Raw genomic sequence first — 23,578 nt, 5'->3', positions numbered from 1 at the left:
GAGAGAAGTTGAACATCGTCATTGTTCATTGAAATGAAAAGCCAGAAAACTTGGCTAGACATAATACTCTAAGGAACTTATTTAGAACTTTTTAAGAGCAAAAATTTAACACATCATCAATCAGTAACTACATTTAGTTGTGCTGGAAAGCAACACACTCTCTTAGCACTTATAAAAAAAACAAAAATTACAATAAAGCTGAAGATTCCATTTGCTGAAGGTTCTGAAATTTAACTGCACAGGAAAGCAACACACTCTCCAGGCAGTTATTTGAGGAACTCAACTGACGGAATGCAACACACTGTCTTAGCATTTTTAAAAACATCAGTAACTACATTTAATTGTGCCGGAAAGCAACACACTCTCTTAGCACTTTTAAAAACATCAAAGATTACAATAAAACTGAGGATTCTATTTGCTGAAGGTTCTAACGTTTAACTGCACCGGAAAGCAACACACTCTCCAGGCAGTTATTTGAGAGATTCAACTGACGGAATGCAACACACTCTCCTAGCTCTTTTAAAAACATCAGTAATTACATGTAATTGTGCCGGAAAGCAACACACTCTCTTAGCACTTTTAAAAACATCAAAAATTACAATAAAGCTGAAGATTCCATTTGCTGAAGGTTCTAAAATTCAAATGCACAGGAAAGCAACACACTCTCCAGGCAGTTATTTGAGGAACTCAACAGACGGAATGCAACACACTGTCCTAGCATTTTTAAAAACATCAGTAACTACATTTAATTGTGCCGGAAAGCAACACACTCTCTTAGCACTTTTAAAAACATCAAAAATTACAATAAAGTTGAAGATTCTATTTGCTGAAGGTTTTAACGTTTAACTGCACGGGAAAGCAACACACTCTCCAGGCAGTTATTTGAGAGATTCAACTGACGGAATGCAACACTCTCCTAGCACTTTTAAAAACATCAGTAACTACATTTAATTGTGCCGGAAAGCAACACACTCTCTTAGCACTTTTAAAAACATCAAAAATTACAATAAAGTTGAAGATTCTATTTGCTGAAAGTTCTAAAGTTTAACTGCACAGGAAAGCAACAAACTCTCTTGGCAGTTATTTGAGGGATTCAAAAGATGAGAATTGTAAAAGCGAACTGTTAAAATCAGATTAAATTCTGAAATAATTCACTAAACAAAACATGACAAATTATCAAATTGAAAGTCAAAAATGATTTTGAGCAGGCTTCTGTAACAATATACATCAAATTAAAACATCAAAAAATACATCAAAATAAGTCATGATAGCTCTAAGATCAATGAGAATAAAAGTAAATAAGACTTAGCCCAAAATCAAAAACTGTATCAATCAATTGCGGAAGCTATCGTCGTCACCAAACTTTTCTTTTCGCAATTTTGTCATGCCACAAGCGTAGGTTTTCCTCCCTCGTAAAGTCAGATGAATCCCATCTTCCAGGAAATTTCTGTTCTTGTAGACTTGTCGATGCAAATTGAAAACTGACAGCTCTGAATTTACTAGTATATCATTGAAAGTCTTAATGTAAGAATGATTGGCTCTTGTTCTCCGTAATACTGTGCACACGACAACTCTTGGCTGATTTTCAAGTTTAGCGAAGGCATCCACCAGATCCTTTATTTGTGCCAATACTGACTCTGGCTCTTCTCCAGGTTCGTTATATCTCGAGAGATTGTTACCACCTAAGGAAAGAATTATCTTCCCGTAAGACTTCATGGTCGGTAGCAGGTCGTAGAAGTCATTCACAACGCCTCCTGATAACGAGAAGGTGGAACAACCATTTAAGCAAATGTTGTCCACGATTGAATCGCCAACTAGTGCAGTTTCGACGGCAACTTCATTTACAAAATTTGTGTAAAGGAACTCTCTACTCTTCCCCCTGACGGTCTCTTTCTTGATACGCCCTTGTAACTGCTGAGCCGAGAAAGCTTCTTTAAAACTCTTTCGTTGCGCAACATCAGGGTTACTAGCAAAGGGTTCGCCAATTCTTTTTGGGTTCATGGTTTAAGCTAGAAAAAAAGAAATCCGTAAAAGTAGCCCAACAAGCGAGTCGAAAATGTTTAATACTTGTATACATAAACAGAAACATAAATTAACCCCTATATAGTAGTTCCCCTGATACCCGGGGCTGGGTGGTCCCACTTCGACCCGTGGTGGGTGGTCCCAGTTCACACTTGGTGGCGTCCCCTGATACCCGGGGATGGGTGCACTTTACAATTTAGATAGTACTGGGAGTTTGGGATATTAATTTGGTTCACTTTGGACAACTCTTTGGCCCGATGAAAAAGACCTATTTTTAAAAATTCGCTGATCGCGAAATTTGCAAGTTTCCGTATGGAAAACTAATTTTTTTCCTAGACAAGCTACAGAAAAAATTCTTCTCTTCCTACACTCTACCTACACAGGTGATACTCCCTGACAAGTTTAGTTTGATTTCGATAACTCTATGACTCAATCAAAAAGAACTATACTTAAAATTCGTTATTCGCGAAGTTCAAAAAGTTCCGTTTCAAATGCGTTTGAAATCGGCTTTGATTTCCTAAGTACTTGAAGGAAACTAATCATGGTATATATAGTTTTTAAAGTCCGTTTCAAGTGCAATCTAATTAGCTATGTCTCGTTTTGATTGGTACAGTATTTCAGAAGTTATTAACGATTTTCGACCCCAAACCTCCGGAAATGACCACATGCTCACAGCTCGATCTTTAATTTTTTTTATCAGAGTGTTTATGTTAAAAACCGATTATTATGAGTTACAATATCATCGTATCAAACTTCTAAGACTATGATGAACGATTTTGGTTTGCTCTTCGGGAAACTATAACCGAAAGAGCGTTTGGTACCAATTGAAAAAAGGGAATAGTGAAAATGGCAAATTCTTTCATGGGGTCAAAAAGTTGTTCAAATTGATCCAAACTTGACATAGAGTATCCCCTGCAAATGTGGAGTGTAACACAAAAAGAATTTTTGCTATAGCTTGCCTAGGAAAAAAGTTAGTTTTTCATACGGAAATTTGCGAATTTCGCGAATAACGAATTTTAAAAATAGGTCTTTTTCATCGGGTCAAGGAGTTGTCCAAAGTGAACCAAACTGATATCCCAAACACCCAGTACTATCTAAACTGTAATGCAAAAAGCATGGTCTGCCTTACGTTCTTGGAAAAAAGTCCGTATTTCAATCGGAAATATCGACTTATTCGCTCATTATTCGCTTATTCTATTTTCAAAAATATAGAAACTTTATTGGGTCAAGGAGTTGTTCAAATCAGACCAATCTTGGTATGGAGTATCACCAGTGCAGTTAGAGTATAAAACGAAAAAAATTATTGGTATAGCTTGTGTAGGAAAAAAATTAGCTTATCATACGGAAATTTCCAACTATTTCGAATAATTTGCAATTATTGAATTTTAAAAATAGGTCTTTTTCATGGAGTCAAGGAGTAGTCCAAATCAAACCAAACTGGGTATGAAGTATACCGTGAGTACCTAGATTGTAAAACAAAAAGAATTTTTGGTACAGCTTGCCTAGGAAAAAAGTTGGGTTTCCATACGGAAGTTTGCGATTATTTCCATGGAAATAATCGCAAATTTCCGTATGAAAAACTAATTTTTTTTCGTACGCAAGCTATACCAAAAACTCTTTTTGTTTTAGACTCTAGGCACACAGGGGATACTCCATACGGAGTTTGGTTTGATTTGGACAACTCCTTGACCCCATGAAAAGACCTATTTTTAAAATTCAATAATTGCAGGTTATTCGAAATAATTGGAAATTTCCGTATGAAAAGCTAACTTTTTTCCTACGCAAGCTATACCAAAAATTCTTTTCGTTTTATACTCTAACTGCACTGGTGATACTCCATACCAAGTTTGGTCTGATTTGAACAGTTCCTTGATCCAATAAAGTTTCTATATTTTTGAAAATAGAATAAGCGAATAATGAGCGAATAAGTCGATATTTCCGATTGAAATACGAACTTTTTTTCACGGAACGTTAGGCGGACCATTCTTTTTGCATTACAATTTAGATAGTATTGGGAGTTTGGGATATCAGTTTGGTTCACTTTGGACAACTCCTTGACCCGATGAAAAAGACCTATTTTTAAAATTCGTTATTCGCGAAATTCGCAAATTTCCGTATGAAATACTAACTTTTTTCCTAGGCAAGTTATAGCAAAAATTCTTTTTGTGTTACACTCCACATTTGCAGGGGATACTCTATGTCAAGTTTGGATCAATTTGAACAACTTTTTGACCCCATGAAAGAATTTGCCCTTTTCACTATGCCCTTTTTTCAATTGGTACCAAACGCTCATTCGTTTATAGTTTCCCGAAGAGCACACCAAAAACGTTCATCATAGTCTTAAAAGTTTGATACGATGATATTATAACTCATATTAATCAATTTTTAACATAAACACTCTGATTAAAAAAAAATTAAAGATCGAGCTGTGAGCATGTGGTCATTTCCGGAGGTTTGGGGTCGAAAATCGTTAATAACTTCTGAAATACTGTACCAATCAAAACGAGACATAGCTCATTAGATTGCACTTGAAACGGGCTTGAAAACTATATATACCATAACTAGTTTCCATAAAGTACTTAGGAAATCGAAGCCGATGAGCATTCAGCCACTAAGCTCTTTTTTCAAATGGTACCAAACGCTCGTTCGGTTATAGTTTCCCGAAGGGTGCATCAAAAGCATTCGCCATAGTCTTAAAAGTTTGGTGCGATGATATGGCAACTCATATTAACCGGTTATTAACATAAACACTCTGATTAAAAAAAATTAAAGCTCGAGCTGTGAGCATGTGGTCATTTCCGGAGGTTTGGGGTCGAAAATCGTTAATAACTTCTGAAATACTGTACCAATCAAAACGAGACTCAGCTCATTAGATTGCACTTGAAACGGGCTTTAAAACTATATATACCATGATTAGTTTCCTTCAAGTACTTAGGAAATCAAAGCCGATGAGCATTCAGTTACTAAGACCATTTTTTCAAGGAGTCATGTGGTCAATCTCTAATTTAAACGCTATACTTCAACAAGAAACTTACATTGAGCAATCCGGGCACGTTCCAGATGTTCCCAGGAAACTTTGTCAACAATTTAAAATCAAACAGCAATCTGAAAGAAGAAAAATGTTGTCTGACAAATTAGTGTTTCTCTCCTCAGGAGTTCAAACTGGGGCCAAGTTCCCTGGCCAATTTCTCAAAAACCGCTGAACAAAAACAAACGCCCTATGGTACATTTTGGAGCACTGCTTGAGATACGCATCATATTAAAAAATGAGCCCAACCGGTTAACTCTTCTAGGAGTTATAGCAAAATAACGGTACCGTACCAAATAACCGGAGAGGAGAGATACAATACGTTCAGAGCTAAAATTGAACACCTAAACCACAGAAAATGATACATAAAGTATATATATTCGGAATCTGCGTTAAACGGGCTTTTCAAAACAGTATAATTTATAACAGAAGTGATGAAATTATAAGTGACCGGACCCGGACCAAGTCCTGTCAAACGCTTCAAGAGGTAAAATCAAGGGCAACTTTACTGGTCAATTTCTCTAAAACGGCGGAACAAAAATAAACCCCTTCAACACAGTTTGTAGAACTGCTCGAGATACGCATCATATCAAAAAATGAGCCCAATCGGTACATTCTTCGAGGAGTTATAGCAATTATAAGGTACGGTACCAAATGACGAAAAAAGCATGGCGACCTGATTTCAGAGCCAAATTTGGCCATCTCAATTCCGTAAAACGCTATGGAAAATATATATGGGGATACTCCCCACTAACTGAGGATTCTAAAACACTAACATTTTTCCCTCAAATCAACTGTTTTGTGGTACCGAAAATTTGGGTCACCCAGAACATCCCAAAAATTCGACCTATTTCAACTTTGAACATTAATAACTTCTTGATTAGGCCGATTTGGGAAACCAACCAGATACTGCAACCAAGAAGGGTTCAGTACTAACAAAATGCGACTACTCCCGTTTAATTTGGTCCAGTACTTTAGCAGATATTAACAAAATACTGTTCTGTACCCCATTTTTTGGGCTAAAATCGAAGCCCAAGATCTCCGGAACCGCAAAACAACGTAAAACAGCGTTCCCGCCGTATTTGTGGGTGTAACTCTGGTCCTCTTCCACGTTCTAGGTCACGGCAAACCTTCATGGTGAGGTGGGAAAAAATTTCCCACCTCACCATGAAGGTTATGATGTTTTGTGTGTTTTGACATAAAACAACATCCACAGAAATTTGATGAATTCGTGAAAAAAGAAAAATTGTTGAATTAACCCCATTAATTGATACAATTAGCTTCGACAACTTAAATATTGTCTAGAAAACACAAAACGCACGCCGAAAAACTTGTTAAATTGCACAAAACACAACTCAGGCATAAAATTTAAGAAAAGATTTGTTTTTCCGCATTCATCATTAAATAACAGTTCTAAAGAATATTTCCAGGACTGTGACTAGCCATTCCAAAGAAGCACGTCTTAAAGCAACAGATTATGCCATTATTCACTTGTTTTGGTCATAAATTGAATGAGAAATTCGGAAAAGTTTAAAAAATTAAGCTCCTTTGTCAATATGATAAAACAAGTTCTTTCCTCCGCAAATGCAGATTTTGCTTGGATATCTGTTGCAAATATTCTTACTTACCACATCTGAGGTCTTTTTTCCGGCAAATCCCAATGGAGAGGTGGGAAACAACTTGGAAGTTGTTTCCCACTTCGCAATTAAGGTTATGATGTTTTGTGCTTTTGACATAAAACGACATCCAGCGAAATTTGACGTAAATCGTGAAAGAAAAAATGTCGAATTAACAACAAAAATTGATAATTTAGCTTCAAGGTTTTGAATGGCATTAGAGAGGCACAAAAATAGCTTCTAAAAAGCAGTTTGGTTGCTTAAAACACAACTCAGTCATTAAAATTTAAGAAAAGATAAAATTTTCAGCATTCAATCTTGAATAATTTTCCGACAAATAATTTTCACGACTTAAACAAACAATTTCATTGAATACTGGCTTGCGTGAGAAAAATGCGCTGTTAGTCACTAAATTTATTTCCCAATTGGAAACAAGTGAAAATTTGCGAAACATTCAGATCATGTTTATTTGCGATCAATTAAATTTTTAGTGATTAATTGAAGAATTTGCCTAAACGTACCTCACAAATGTTTTAATTCAACCGTGCACCATTGTCTTAAAAAATTTTTACAATGATATTGTGACTCATGTTAACCGTTTATCAACACAAACAATCTGATTAAAGAAAAATTAAAGATCAAGCAGTGAGCGTGTGGTCATTTTCGGAGAATTGGGGTTGAAAATAGTTAATAAATTATAAAATACTGAACCAATCAAAACGAAACATAGCTCATTAGATTGCGCGGAAATCGAGCTTCAAAGCTATATATACATTGAATGGTTTCACTAAAGTACTTAGGAAATAAAAGCCTATGAGCATTGAACCACGATGCTCTTTTTTCAATTGGTACCAAACGCTCGTTCGGTTATAATTTCCCGAAGGGTGCATCACAAGCATTCACCACAGTCTTAAGAGTTTTTTGCAATAATATCGCGAGTCATATTAACTGGTTAACAACAATAACACTCTGATTGAAGAAAAATTAAAGATCGAGCAGTGAGCATGTGGCCATTTTCGGAGGTTTGGGGGTGAAAATCGTTAATAACTTTTCAAATACTAAACCAATTAAGACAAGAAACAGCTCATTAGAATGAACGTAAAACGGGAATTAAAAGCATGTTCACCATAACTTGATTATGTTAAGTGCTTAGGAAATCAGAGCCACCGAGCATTCAGTTACCATGCCCTCTTTTCAATAGGTGCGAATTGCTCTTTCGGTCACAGTTTCCCGAAGAGCACACCAAAAACGTTCAACATAGCCTTAAAAGTTTTGGTACGAATAAATTGTAAATCGTAATAACCGGTTACTAACATAATCATTCTGATTTTTGTAAAGCGTTGAAATTATTCTACGGATGTGCTAAAATAGCGGTAAAACTTTGTAAGAAATGCGCTGAAGTTATATTGTTTTTACGGTTCCTTAAAAACGCAAAAACTTTTTTGCGGATGTGCTGAATTGGCGCTAAAATTTTGTACAAAATGCGTTGAAAAGAATGCCGAAACTTTGACTAGAACTGTACTCAAAAGGCGCTGATGTTATGTAAGAAATTGAACTGAAGATGCGTTGGAATTTAAAATTTTCTGCAATCAATGCACTTCTTACAAAAAAACGCGCTGAAACGACGCTGACATCTGATTCAATAGACTACAAGTTAACAACAAATTGAGGCATAATTCAAAAGTTCCACAAAAGTTTCCACAAACTGCATTGAAGCCAAAAAAACCTTTCCGCTAACATTAAGGTATAAATTGTTAAGACATCATTTGCCATTAACTGTGGTCTGTCAATAAATGAGTTTTGAAGTCTTTCTGCTCTGCAAATAACACAAAACACACAAGGTCAAACTTCCCTAAAAACAACGCACCATTACAATTCGAATAATGTTTAAACAATAAAAATCAACAAATATAATAAAAATGGCCTTAATTTTGTAGCTGCTCCTTAAAAACCAAAATTTCTCAAACTATCCAAACTAAATGATATTTTTTTTCGGAAACTTGTCAAGTTGTATTAAAGAAAAACCAATATGTATCAAGTAATGTTCCAATTTCGATCATCGCTACGGATACAACAACAACAACAACAACAACAACAACAACAACAACAACAACTACTACTACTAACACTACAACTACTACTACTACTACTACTACTACTACTACTACTACTACTACTACTACTACTACTACTACTACTACTACTACTACTACTACTACTACTACTACTACTACTACTACTACTACTACTACTACTACTACTACTACTACTACTACTACTACTACTACTACTACTACTACTACTACTACTACTACTACTACTACTACTACTACTACTACTACTACTACTACTACTACTACTACTACTACTACTACTACTACTACTACTACTACTACTACTACTACTACTACTACTACTACTACTACTACTACTACTACTACTACTACTACTACTACTACTACTACTACTACTACTACTACTACTACTACTACTACTACTACTACTACTACTACTACTACTACTACTACTACTACTACTACTACTACTACTACTACTACTACTACTACTACTACTACTACTACTACTACTACTACTACTACTACTACTACTACTACTACTACTACTACTACTACTACTACTACTACTACTACTACTACTACTACTACTACTACTACTACTACTACTACTACTACTACTACTACTACTACTACTACTACTACTACTACTACTACTACTACTACTACTACTACTACTACTACTACTACTACTACTACTACTACTACTACTACTACTACTACTACTACTACTACTACTACTACTACTACTACTACTACTACTACTACTACTACTACTACTACTACTACTACTACTACTACTACTACTACTACTACTACTACTACTACTACTACTACTACTACTACTACTACTACTACTACTACTACTACTACTACTACTACTACTACTACTACTACTACTACTACTACTACTACTACTACTACTACTACTACTACTACTACTACTTATAAAACGCTAGATTGCATGCAAATACTATTGAAAAATAGTACTAAGCGGGATTGAATGTAGATACTTTTGTCACACAAGTTGAAATCGCATCTAAAGACATACACCAAACGACAAAGCTGAATCGCATCCAAAAACATTTTCTCTCAAAACAGGGTGCCCACTGTATTTTAACGTGTTCATATTTGAAAAACGACGCCAAAAGCAACTTTCAATTTTGAAAACGTTCCATGAATGCACGTTATCAAAAAGATTACAAAACTTTTTCTATTCCAGAAGCCTTTTTGGAGAAGTTTTGAACACAAGTCGTTAACATGATCTTGCTGGCTAACTATTTCTTTTGAACTCTTGCTTTTATTTTAGTCTCGATGATTGTTTGAGAACCTATCGGCCCTGAAAAAGCATCAGAAAATTAACAAAACCTTAAAAATTCCTTTTTAAGGTACCACTTGAAAGTACCGCTTGAAGTACGACTTGAAAGTTTCAGACGCGAAAATGTCGCCATAGTCACCAAAAAAAGAGCCAAGCTGCTCATGAAAAGAACAGTCTGAAATGTGGCGAATATTAAGAAAAAGGGCACCTGAGAACAGGCTGCATCAGCCTAATGCTGTTCCGTTGCGATTACGCAGGAACCAAAATTGTTATTATTTTTTTCTTTCCATTTAAAACTCTAAAAAACATCATAAGTGATTAGAAAACAATTCAAAGCAACTCGTATTTTTAATAAACCTATTTAATTGAAAACACTGCACAAAATTAGCAATCTAAATTTTTCAGAGAATGACTTCATTGCCTCAACTTTCTAAAACTTTTAATTAATTACTACTTTGATTACTACTTGGATCCTATAAGCTATTTTATCAACTTTTTCGTGAGCCAATAAAAGGCGTACCATAACTAAAACCCCGGTTAAAAAAACTGAGTTCAGCTACGGCTGAGCGGCTGTAACAACAAAAAAAATCACGTACTGGGGGGCACAAACGGAAGAAATTCAATAGTATTTCAGAATGACTATTTATTTTCAACCTTGTCCGCCAGATTTGTGAGCGTTCACAATCATCAAAATTATGAGAACCATCGTCTCAATCATCAAGTTTTTGACTGTTCCTTTAATTTAAAAAAAAATAAAATATTCCTCTAAAGAAAGAAATTTTTAATTGGCAAACTAAGACATCGAGGTAAAAGCAATCTGATTGCTGTGTAAATGCGTCTGCCTAAAAAAATGAAAACAATTTTTAAAACTGTTTAATTGATTTGAGTTTTGGTTCGGAGGAAAGTTGCGCTAAAATCAAATCAGAGGTCATGTTCGCACAAATGTCGCACCAAATGTCTGGGTGGCACAAAAATCGCACTAAAGAATTGATCGCGTGAATATGGCGCAAAAATAATTGGTCGCCGAACAGTCGCACAAAAATTTGTTGCACTATGTTCTTATTAAAGGCCTCTCAAGGTGGGCTTGTTCTGATCAGAGACGGCTGAGCGCCGACAAAACTCTACCAAAAGTAGTCGCAAGAAAGTTTGATGAACGAAGTCTGAAGATAGTCTGTTTACCTGGAAAGAGAGTTTAATCTCTCAAACTGCGTTGAACTACGCCACAAAATTATGGACCACTGTTGAAATTGTAGCGAAACCTCGTCCTTCATTGTTCTAAATGAAACCATAGAAACAGAACCAGAAAATAAAAATAGAAAGAGAACAGTGAACAATTGACGGAAGCATCTTTCTATCGAAATGTTTTTTTCACCTTTGAGACATTTGGTCAATTAAAATTGACATTCAGATACATTCCCTCCTCACTGAGTTAATTTCCTGAATGATCATTTCAAAATTGTAAGAAGTTAATGCTTATTTCATTGGCTCTATGGGACAAACAAGGAAAGGGACAAACACACATTATTGCTTTCTGAAAAGAACGAAAAAAAATAATTGCAAAAAATTTGATAGGCTTTGCATGATACTTTTTCTATTTCAGAAGCCTTTTTGGAGGAGTTTTGAACACAAGTCATTAACATGGTCTTGCTGGCTCACTATTTCGTTTGAACTGTTGCTTTTAATTTAGTCTCGATGATTGTTTGAGAACCTATCGGCCCTGAAAAAGCATCAGAAAATTAACAAAACCCTAAAAATTGCTTCTTAGGGTACCACTTGAAAGTACCACTTGAAGTACGTCTTGAGAGTTTCAGACGAAAAATTCGCCATAGTCACCAAAAAAAGAGCAAAGCTGCTCCTAAAAAGAACAATCGTAAATGTGGCGAACAATTAGAAAAAGGGCAGCTGAGAACAGGCTGCATCAGCCTAATGCTGTTCCGTTGCGATTACGCAGAAACCATTCTATTTAAAACTCTAAAAAACATCATTAGTGATTAGAAAACAATTAAAATCAACTCAATTTTTTGATAAACCTATTTAATTGGAAACACTGCACAAAATCAGCAATCTAAATTTTTCAGAGAATGACTTCATTGCCTCAAATTTGTAAAATTTTTAATTAATTACTACTTTGATTACTACTTGGATCCTATAAGCTATTTTATCAACTTTTTCGTGAGTCAATGCAAGGCGTACCATAACTAAAACCCCGGTCAAAAAAGCCTGAGGTCAGCTACGGTTTAGCGGCTGTAACAGCAAAAAAAATTGCGTACTGGGGGCACAAACGGAAAAAATTCAATAGTTTTTTTAAAATGACTATTTATTTTCAACCTTATCTGCCAAATTTGTGAGCGCTCATGCTCATCAAAATTATTAGAAATATCGTCTCAATCAAGTTTTTGACTGTTCTTTCAATTAAAAAAAATGATAAAATATTCTTCTAAAGAAAAAAATTTTTAATTGGCAAACTAAGACATCGAGGTAAAAACAATCTCTGATTGCTGTGTAAATGGGTCTGCCTAAAAGCAAACTGAATACAATCGGCAATTTTGAAAACTGTTTATTTGATTTGAGTTTTGGTTCGGAGGAAAGTTGCGCTAAAGTCAAATCAGAGGTCATGTTCGCACAAATGTCGCACCAAATGTCTTGGTGGCACAAAATCGCACTAAAAAATTGGTCGCGTGATGTTGGCGCAAAAATAATTGGTCGCCGAAAAGTCGCACAAAAATTGGTTGCACTATGATCTTATCAGATGCCTCTTGAGTCGGGCTTGTTCCTATCAGAGACGGCTAAACTCGGACAAAATTCTACCAAAAAGAGTCGCAAGAAAGTTTGATCAGAGGTCACATCGGTCTGGCACGGTCTGAGCAGAGACCGAAGTCTGAAGATAGTCTGATCAGAGGTGATTGTGTCTGGGACCGTAACCTGAGACAACTTTCAATGTTTTCTAGGGAAGATAATTTAATCTCTCAAACTGCGTTGAACTTCGCCACAAAAAATATGGACCACTGTTGAAATTACAGCGAAACCAAGTCCTTCCAGTGTTCTAAATGAAAACATAGAAAGGGAAGCAGAAATTAAAAATAGAAAGAGAACAGTGAACAATTGACGGAAACATTTTTCTATCATTTTTTTCACCTTTGAGACACTTGGTCAATTAAAATTGACATTCAGGTACTTTTCCTCCTCCTTGTGTTAATTTCCTGAATGATCATGTCAAAATTGTAAGAAGTTAATGCTTATTTGATTGGCTCTATGGAACACAAAAAGGAAAGGGACAAAATCAAATTATTGCTTTCCGGTTTGCGCCTGATGGTTCAGGCGCAAAATTGGTTTGCGCCTGATGGTTCGCGCCTGATGGTTCGCGCCTCCAGATTATAACTGTTTTCTCTACACAAGTTTTTAATATTAATTTTGTAAAAATTCTCTGACTGAATTTTTAAAAGGGTTTTGTTGGCTATATTCCTGCTGTGCTCAATTAGAGTGTAGCTGTGGTTGTACTTCTCAGCCGAGTCTTTGATATAATTGGAGCATCCTGCTGGCTCACTTAGGCCATCAGATGTTCTCAAAGACAACTTTCAAAGCAAAAATAGAATCCGATTCCCGATTTAAAAAGTGAGATACTCTGCGGAACGATGCCCACCTAGACAACTGATCAATACGTTTGAACCCGCCAGTAAACTGGCGGTTTGTTTCGACTATCATTTTAAGAAAATCAATGATCTCTTTTTGGCTCTACTTCTTTTCAACCCGGTTCAATTAACCCCGCATATCTTAACACCATATCCTGTGAAGTTCATATTACGTGAAAGTTCAGCTGCAGACGCAAAGAAAGAACATAGTCACCAAATATGAAAAATATGCAAGATCAGCGGCGAATACGGAAAATTTTGTAAGATAAGCGGTGAATGCGGTGAAATAAACATAAATCAGGAGGTGAATGTGGTGAAAAAAAATACCGCCGGTTAGCAGTGAAATTACCTACATTCACGGCTTAAAAAAGTCCAAATTAAGTGAAATGAGTGGTGAATGCGGTGAGATTACATAAATTCACCGCTTAACTTGTTGGTAAAATTACATATATTCATCGCTTAGAAAAAAGTGTCAAAATTATGTGAGATAATGCGATGAAATTACATAAATTCACCAATTAAATTAATGGCGAAATTACGTAATTTCATCGCATAGAAAAAAGCGTCAAAAATACGTGAGATAAACGGTGAATGCGATGAAATTACATCGTTCGTCCCTCGCGCGTCTCTCGCGCTCTCTCACTCTGTCGCCTTCGTTTTAAGTCTATTTATGTGTTCTGATATTATATGGTTTTGTTGATTTCAGAACTCTTGAATGAGTTTTCAAAAAGTTGTTGATATCTAGAGGTTCACTTTTTCTTAACATTGGTAAGCAAACTCCTTGAGTTTTGCAAGGAGAAAAATGCAAATTTATGCAAGAAAATTGTAAAGTTTTGGAAAAATCACGCATTTAATGTGTAAAATTATGCAAGACAAGCGGCGAATTTTGTAAGATCAACGCTAAGATGCTGTGAATTTTTGTTAGATCAATGCTAGGAAGCGGTAATTTTGTATGTTCACCGCTTAATCTAGCGGTAAAATTACATAATTTCACTGCATTCACCGCATTTCAACGCCAAAATATGTACGAAATTGGCGGTGAAAAAAAAAACAAATTTTCACCGCTTATCTTAATTATTTTTCCAATTTTTCCTCGACCCGGGCGATTACCCAGAAACCACAATTATAATAACTTGAGCATTTAATTCAAAAATCAGTCCCAAACTATCGTTCTCGTATTTTTCCGTTCAATTAATCGTTTTCTTTTTCTATTTATACTGGCTGATTGGTATATATTTCTCTTGTCAGCGATTTGTATGTTCTTTTTTGATTATAAATTTGTTTTGAGTATAATTTTTTTCTGAAATGAAAAGGAACTTATGACTGAGACATTCTTCTGCAAATGGAATAGCACTGGAGTGAAATCAGTGTGCCCTAATGCCCATCAACAGTGTGCTATAAAATTACACGGACTCGTCTTAAGTTCCTACAATTCGGTCTTTTTGGAAAATTGGCTCAGTCCGCTTTTTGAAGATTTTTTCTCCAACCAAGCTGTTAATTAACAAACATAGCTTTCAATTAACTGGTAGTAACATGACAAATTTGTAACAATCATTTAGTCTGTCTACAAACCATTATTTTTGTGCCAATGAACATAATTGTTCTCCGGGACATATTAACTCAATTTTAGCTTGAATGGCGCCGGTTTCATCGCTTCCACGTTGTTTATTTTGCTATTTTTGTTATAGTTTTGTGACTAGACATTTAATTAAATCTTGGTAATATTGTTTAAATTCTACGTAACAGAAATATGAGCAGAAGATTATAATTAAACATAACTCATTTATACTAATTTGAGGTTTTAGCAAGCCTAAAATATCAATGCGCGAAATTAATTAGTAAATACTTGGCACCCAATTCAGAGACCTATTTGTTCATAAGATCATTGATATGTGTTGTTGCAAAACTTCTGAATGTCTTCTTAACCCACAATTAGTATTACGCAGGACTATTTTTTGAAATTATTTACTAATTAAAATTTCCTTAATTTAGCCCTTATTGACTAGTTGTTAATTACCGCGGTTAGTAACCACAGACAAGGGTGACGGCGGAGCAAAGGGTGATCAGTGGTGTGGATCATTAAGCATGGTTGTGGAAAATAGTTGCGAATTCGAGTAAAATTACTCAAGGAATTGCACATTTGCCACCTATTTGTTGAAGAGGGATATTGACTATAATTATACGGTTCAGCCCATATTTAAAGCTGAAATAATATTTTATTTGGGCCCAGCTAAAATCTTTAAATAGCAAATCAGGTTGAGCATGGTCTCTTCACAAGTCGAGGAATTGAATTTTTTTCTGAGTTCATTCTTTGGATGCACAAGTGTTCACAAGCAACACCAAATTAGCATTGCAACAGCATATCCAGTTTTAAAAATCAGTTAGACTTTTTGCTGGAAAACTTAAGAAACATAGAGTTCTTGGGATGAATTTTTCGTCGCAATAAAAGTATATTAAAAGTTTGTTCGGCCGAATAGAGCTAATCAGCATTTTAACAATCGGTATTCCATCTGTAATGAGTAGGTGTGTGATTTTTAGTGGTTTTTATAGCAAATTTTGAAATTAATTAAACTCTTACATTTCTTTTTTGACTAAAACATTGAAAGTTTGAGATGCCATACTTGTCTTTTGTTATATGCAACTCAAAAAGTGCTTTTAGAATTTCTGGGTCAAGCGTTAAAATCTTGCATGGAACAAACTGATGCTTACAATTGGATTGTGTTACAGGCCAGCTGTAAGAACTTAGGTCGAGCTAAAGTAGCGCCGGCCACTGAAGTCAAGCTTACGTCTTTTCATGGACTAGCACGGTGTTTTCATACCACTTGTTGGTAGACTATATTGATCGAGTACATTTTGTTCTTTTGATAAGTCGAGGCTTAAATCTGGACACCCTCGCCCGTCCTCAAAAAATTATGCTATCCATTACTGTAAGTTTATGAAAAGGGCGGGTGTGCTGTAATGTGAATTAACAGAATTTTGATTAGTAATTTCATAATAAAAGAAATTCTCCTTTCTGTGCTATCCGCCTATAACAAGTTATGTAGTGTTGAATAGAATGTTTCTAAGTAAAAAAACAACATGTGCGCATGGGGCAGGACAGTTAGATACCCATTAATACTGGAAGGGAAGTGTACGGGTATATAACTTTTATGTCCCCATTTTTAATATGTTGGATCTTCATTCCGTATTTTGCCCGCAATAAGTTTCACAACCACCCACCTTCTCCCCCTTCCTCTTCCTCCAGCGCGTTTTATGTTATGCATTAAGACATGGTGAGTCATTTTATGATGATTTGGACATGGTACTGTACTTTTCAACAAAATATTCGTTTTTTTTAAATGTGCAAAGTTGACTTTGCATCTGAGCAGAATGTCCAGAGTCCCCCGTGTTTGCCATCGTGAATCCAGGCATAGTCGAAGTTACCCACAAGTAGAAGCAGCTGAGCCGTGCTCTCCAGAACCAGGGATGCAACCACATACTTCATATTGACAATTTAAAATAGCTGAGATAATATAATTACGCTTATTAACTAAGTGTATTTTTGAACATTAATCTTGCCAGCCCGAGCGACTTAGTGCCCTAACATGAGTGCGGGATTATGTTTTTAACTTTTCCCTTTATCGGAAATTGAGATTTATTTGTTTTCGGCTATACTCGCAGTGTAAATGGTGGGGGCATCCTATTATCATCTACAAAATTTTAGAGTCCAAATAGTCAAGATTTTTCTTCTTAATTGAAGTAGCCACTTTTTGACGTTAAATTTTCAGAGCTTTTAGGTTTGTTCCACTCTCTGTACAATTTTGCTCCCAGTTACAGGGAACGTGACACCATATAGTAAATAATTTCTTAAAAATCATATGGTACGTGCGGTTGGGGTGCAAATGTTAAGCAAATACTAAGCTGGCTGGGAGGCAAAAGGGAAAAGATCCGAAAGTTCTAAGTTTTTGTAATTTTTTGTCAGTATTCCTTATAGGAGACGGCAATTTGATTAGAGAACCCAAGGTACGAATTTTTTGGTCGCTACAACTTGTAGGCACGGGCAATTAGCAATTAGCACGTTTAAAAAATGAATGCTAAGTTTTGCGGCCCTAACTTAGCGGCCCTAACTTAGCGGCCCGCTCGCAGTAATTCAATGTTCGAGCAATAATAATAAGGTTTCTGACGCTAGTAACAGGAAGAAAGCTCAGCTTTCTGGTGGTAAAAAGTTCGATATCTCTCGAAGAAATGAAATTAACATTTGCAAAGTAGGGCAAAGAATGTCTCTTTTGATATAAACGATTCCGATAGCGATGACAAATTGGAGCGGAAAATGATTGTAATAGCTGAAAAAACAGGATAAAATTAGAAAAATTGTCGAATACTTCTTGTTTAATAATTTGCAAAACTTTACTCAACTTCAATTTTGATTAAAGTTTAACCCCCTTCGTAACCTTTGATTCTCTAAATAAGTTAGCACATGAATCTTAATCCCCCTTGGGCCTTGCGCCCAGCACTCGGGCGCAAGCGCCCTGAATGTCAGAGCACTAAGTCCCTCGGGCCGCTATGATTCATGTGCTAACATATACTTAATGAATGGAGACGATGCAGATAGAACGAACGAAACATTAGCAACCATTGGTGTACATAATCATTTCATCGTATACCCCTAGTCGATACAAAAGTTTTAGCGCAAACAAAAGTAAAATATTTATACAGTGACAGAGTTGCCATCTAGCTCTGCAACTTAATTCTAACGAATTATCAAGGGCTACATTCAATTTAGAGAACAAAAAATTAGAGAACAAAAAAACGTGAAGTAAAAACAGACGAATTGCATGGATTATATTGAAAGTTTTTTTGATGAAAACCTTTTTTTGATGATGAATCACGGGCTGAACGAAACATTTCACAATATATTGATATTTATTGCACAAGACACAAGGGGACTAAGCGTTATGCTCGAAAGTATTTATAGAAGCAAAAGGTAATATAATATTATTTCTTGTCTACACTTGGGAAAGAACGAAAAGCGAGATTTTGCTGGTGTGAGAAGCCGACTAAATAAGGCACGAGGATGAGGAGGACAACTAAAGAGTGCAAGTAAGGGAGCTAGTATGTGGGCAGGAACCGGGTAAAAATAAAAAAAATTATGGTAGAAACAAAAACCCGGTAAAACCATTGCTATTGCGAAAGTGTTTTGCATTTGCGTTTCGAAGACCTGAATACAAACTTGTCGACTATGTTGGGCTGCCTTGAGGTTTTAGTGCCTGACATTTCTTAAATTTGATTTTATAAGTGTTCATTTTTCAAATTTTTTGACTCAGTACATTTTTCTATTTTTGTAATTTTGCTCATCTGAACCTTTCGTCCTCTGATACCACTTCTATGAGATTTTTGCTAAAACTCACAATCTGTTTAGCACATAATAACTACAGTAATAGTGCATTTACCTTTAAAATAACCACTACACGGTCTATGTTTCCAATATATAACAAACCAACACCAGAAAATGTACTGGGCGAAAAAGTTCCTGTCATAATGCTATTGTCTTGAAAGTTATACCAGTGCATCAATTCATTGCTGTTTTTTCACCAAACGCAAAAGATTTGAATTCAGTTTGTTTCATTAATTCAAACGCGTTTTCCAAAAACTTGTTTTTTTTGTTTAAAAATGACATTAAAAACTGTACTATCTGTGAAGAAAAGAAAAGGCGTGAAGGAAAGGTTGCTGTTTTAACCGGATTTTTCATTATAAAGTATTGTTGTAAAATACAAAGAATTTTTCAAACTTTCAGAAGCAATTTAGTCCGAGCAATGTTTGTAGTGTAGCTGAGGAAAATTCTTAATTTGGAAGTGAATCAACTTTCAACGAAGCATATTAATGCTTTATTGATCAAATTTGAACTCAATTTTAGGTCAGGTCAGCCTAATTCAAACTCGACACATTAATTTTTTATTTGGAAAATTTGTTTTGTACAGTTCAGAAAATTCACAATAATTACTTGAGAAGCTGCTATCATAAAGAAGACATTAATTAACAAAAAATTTTCATATTAATGTCAAGTCAATGGACGGTAATCCTATATTGAAGTTTACATGCCTATGGAGAACAGTTTTTCTGCCTTTCAACACCCAATAAAATTTTGTACGTCCGCCAATTTAGGTACATCCTCCACTTTTTAGAAGCGTTCCAATTAGATTAGTTTCAATTTATTGTAAAACAAGGAGGCTCGTTAATGTGCGTTCGCACATGATGTTCCGACCCGAGCTCATCTACATTTTTGACTTAAATGTCAACCAAATGAAGAGATAACAAAAATAGATGTTTGAGTTTTGAAAAAATCGTTTCACACACTAATTGAATTACATAATGCCATGCCTCACTACATCGCTCAAAAGATCTGCCAATAAAAACAAAAAAAAACTTTAAAAAAATTAACGGCAAAAACTCAATATCTAAATGTAAAAGCAGCTAGTAAACAACGTCAAATTGTGATCAGATAAAAAGTTAACTACACAAATTTAATTTTTCTAACTAAACAGCAGATGGAAAGTTTTCTTAATAAGACAAGGTAACAAGTCGACAAAGAAAACGAACAATCATGCGAAATTCAAAAATTAATCAACGTTTTTTAAACGAAGAAATTTCAAAAGTCTTAAATATCATTAGCGTTTAAAATAATAATCCTTGATAAATTACTAAAAGTCATCGAAAAACCAAAATTACCTGTGTTCGGTTAAACTAAGTCATAGAAAAGAACTCAAAAACTTACAAACGATTTGAGAAAACACAAACTATTGCGAACATTAAAATCATTAGCTATTATCTGAATCTTATGTACATTTAATTCAATTGTTGTTTCTACTAATCCAGTTGAAGGGTTTAAACTGAGAGATTAAATAACTTACTTGGGTTGCATTTGAAAACCATTGGGATCTGTTATTACGCGATTGTTCTGATAGAAGAGAAAAAGAAACACAAAAATTGACCACTCGATAAACGTTTTTAAAAACGTTTATTGTCCAACAAACAAAACATCAGTGACAAAAAATATCAGTAGATTTGTTATTTTTGGAATACAAGAAATTGGATAGAACCTTCCATTGATGAAAATAAGAACAACAAAAACTGAAAAGTCTGAAAAATATTTGAAATGTAAATCATAAACTTTAAAACTATCAGATATGAACTGAGTTCTTCCGTTAACATCATTCATGCAATCCTCAAATACAAGCTTTTGAGACCTGTCAGCAGATTACGGCTACTTAAAGAACAAAATCAGGCAAAAACAGCAAATTCAGGAAAAAAATTGATCGAGAAAAGTGTCGAAGGCATTAAGAAATGAACATTTCACCGAAAACTTTTCTATTTTCAATTGGTTTTTAAGGGCAATGAGATTCCTCCTTTTTATCAATTTAACTTCAAAAACTCAACAAATATGAATAAATACATTAGAACCACGAATTTTTTGAGAAAACTCGTATTATCAACGCCATTAAATTCATCAGCTTTCAACGGAACCCAGTAAGTACGCTGAATTTTGCCTCGATGGGACAAAAAGTTTGTTTGCCATTCATATTTTATCAATAAAACCTTGCAACAAATTATTGACTATGAAAACAACAACAAAGGCAGGCAGAAAACAATAATTCAGTAGAAAAATGCAAAAAGAAAGTGTCGAAGCAATTTAACCAACGGGCTCCTCTCTGAATACTTTACCTATGATCCGTTGAGCGTCTTTCCTAAACCAATGGGAACTATAAGAAATAGGATAATGTGACAAGATTTCAAAAGTATCCAAAAATAATAAAAAGTACCCGAAAACTTAAAAAAATATATGAAATCTCGTGGCATTGAAGCTTTAAAACTAATAAGTAGAAGATAAAAACGCTAACCAGATTAATTTTGAATGCAGTAGAAAACAAAGATGCTTCCAGTACTCAGATTGACTAACAGTTCACGAAAAACAGTATAGGATTGGTTAATGTTCAAAAAACGTTTCGAAAAACTATTTTGAAAGTCTTAACAGCCATTAAACACAAAAGCTTTCAACAGAGGTCAATAACTTGGTCCAAATATAACCCGACGGGAGGAAAATGATGTTCGTCATGCATAGGTAATCAATAAGACATCACAATAAGTCTTATGACTATGAAAACAACAACAAATCAGGCAAAACACAAAGTCAGTAGAAAAGTGCGAGAAGAATGTGTCGTAGCCAGTTAACTTATTAGTTTTTCTCTGGAAACTTTATCTGTGATCCTCTGACCGTCTTCTCTGAGCCAATGGAATTAGAATACTATTTAGGTAAAATGTATAATTTTTGGAGAATGTAATAAGAATTCAAAAGTAACCAATAACACGAAAATTTCCAAAATTTTTTTGTAAATATACGTTTGCAATCTTGTGTCATTGAAGTCATATAAAAAATAGTTAGAAAATAAAACCGCTAACCAGATTATTATTAGTTGCAATAGCAAGCAAGTAACTCTTGTTGATATTGAGACTGGCTTACAGTTCACAAAAATGTTTAAGGTTTATTAATAATAAAAAAAGTTTTTCGAAAAACTAATTTTAAAGTCTTAACAGACATTAAATTTAAAAGCTTTTAACGGAAGTCACTAAACACGCTCAAATACACTCTGATGGGAGTACAGGGTTATTTGTCATGAATAGGTAATCAATTAGACATCACAATAAGTCTTATGACTATGAAAACAACAACAAATCAGGCAAAACACAAAGTCAGTAGAAAAGTGCGAGAAGAATGTGTCGTAGCCAGTTAACTTATTAGTTTTTCTCTGGAAACTTTATCTGTGATCCACTGACCGTCTTCTCTGAACCAATGGAATTAGAATACTATTTAGGTAAAATGTATAATTTTTGGAGAATGTAATAAGAATTCAAAAGTAACCAATAACACGAAAATTTCCAAAATTTTTTTGTAAATATACGTTTGCAATCTTGTGTCATTGAAGTCATATAAAAAATAGTTAGAAAATAAAACCGCTAACCAGATTATTATTAGTTGCAATAGCAAGCAAGTAACTCTTGTTGATATTGAGACTGGCTTACAGTTCACAAAAATGTTTAAGGTTTATTAATAATAAAAAAAGTTTTTCGAAAAACTAATTTTAAAGTCTTAACAGACATTAAATTTAAAAGCTTTTAACGGAAGTCACTAAACACGCTCAAATACACTCTGATGGGAGTACAGGGTTATTTGTCATGAATAGGTAATCAATAAGACATCACAATAAGTCTTATGACTATGGAAACATCAACAAATCAGGCAAAAACCAAAAATTCAGTAGAAAAAAACGAGAAGAAAGTGTCAAAGCCATTTAAACAATAAGCTTTACTATGAATCTTTTATCTGTGCTCTACTGAACGTGTTCCTTAAGCCAATGGGAGCTATCAATATTTGGATAATGTGATAAGATTTCAAAAGTATCCAATAAGACAAAAATTTCCAAAAATTTTCTAAAGTTTTTTTGAAGTCTTGTGTCATTGCAGTCATATAACCAATAGTTAGAAGATAAATCCGCTAACCAGATTAATCTTAGTGGCATTAGGAAGCAAGTGGGTCCTGTCAATACTGAGACTGACTAACAGTTCACGAAAAAATTTCTTGATTGGTTAAAGTTCAAAACAATTTTCGAAAAATTATTTTTAAAGTCTTAACAGCAATTAGCTGTCCACTCAAAGAACTAGATAAATTCACTTAGTGCTAATTACAGAACATATTGCTTTGTTAGTCAATGAGTCCATGCCATAGGACTCCAAAAATTAGTAAAAACTCAAAAAGAATTTCAAAATTTCATTTAAAATTACGAAAACTCAGAATTGAAGCAAAAAAAAACATGAGGAACTCCTTGTAAACGGTTTTTTGTTCATCAGGCTTAATTTGA

General features: G+C 34.7%; 1 protein-coding gene across 5 annotated transcripts in view; it reads right to left on the bottom strand.

Annotated features, from left to right (window-relative positions):
* Nucleotides 1–17,271, bottom strand: part of LOC142338240 (uncharacterized) — a 97,739-nt gene extending 80,468 nt beyond the window's left edge. For 3 of the 5 annotated variants that reach the window (XR_012758964.1, XM_075387905.1, XM_075387908.1), the window contains exons 1-2: nt 17,042–17,271; nt 13,524–13,620 (exon numbers count right to left, since the gene is read on the bottom strand). Coding sequence is in view for 4 of the 5 variants with exons in the window: in XM_075387905.1 (XP_075244020.1) it covers nt 13,524–13,620; nt 17,042–17,172 (228 nt within the window). In the remaining variant the exon portion in view is untranslated. The remainder of the gene's footprint in view (nt 1–13,523; nt 13,621–17,041) is intronic. The other 2 variants (XM_075387906.1, XM_075387907.1) reach the window with 2 other exon arrangements.
* Between the last annotated feature and the right edge of the window lie 6,307 nt (nt 17,272–23,578).

The sequence above is a fragment of the Convolutriloba macropyga genome, chromosome 4, assembly GCF_964194025.1.
Source record: "Convolutriloba macropyga chromosome 4, txConMacr16.3, whole genome shotgun sequence".
Taxonomy (NCBI): Eukaryota; Metazoa; Xenacoelomorpha; order Acoela; family Convolutidae; genus Convolutriloba; species Convolutriloba macropyga.
Note: the sequence above shows the minus strand (reverse complement) of the source record. Positions and strands in the feature narration are given on the sequence as shown.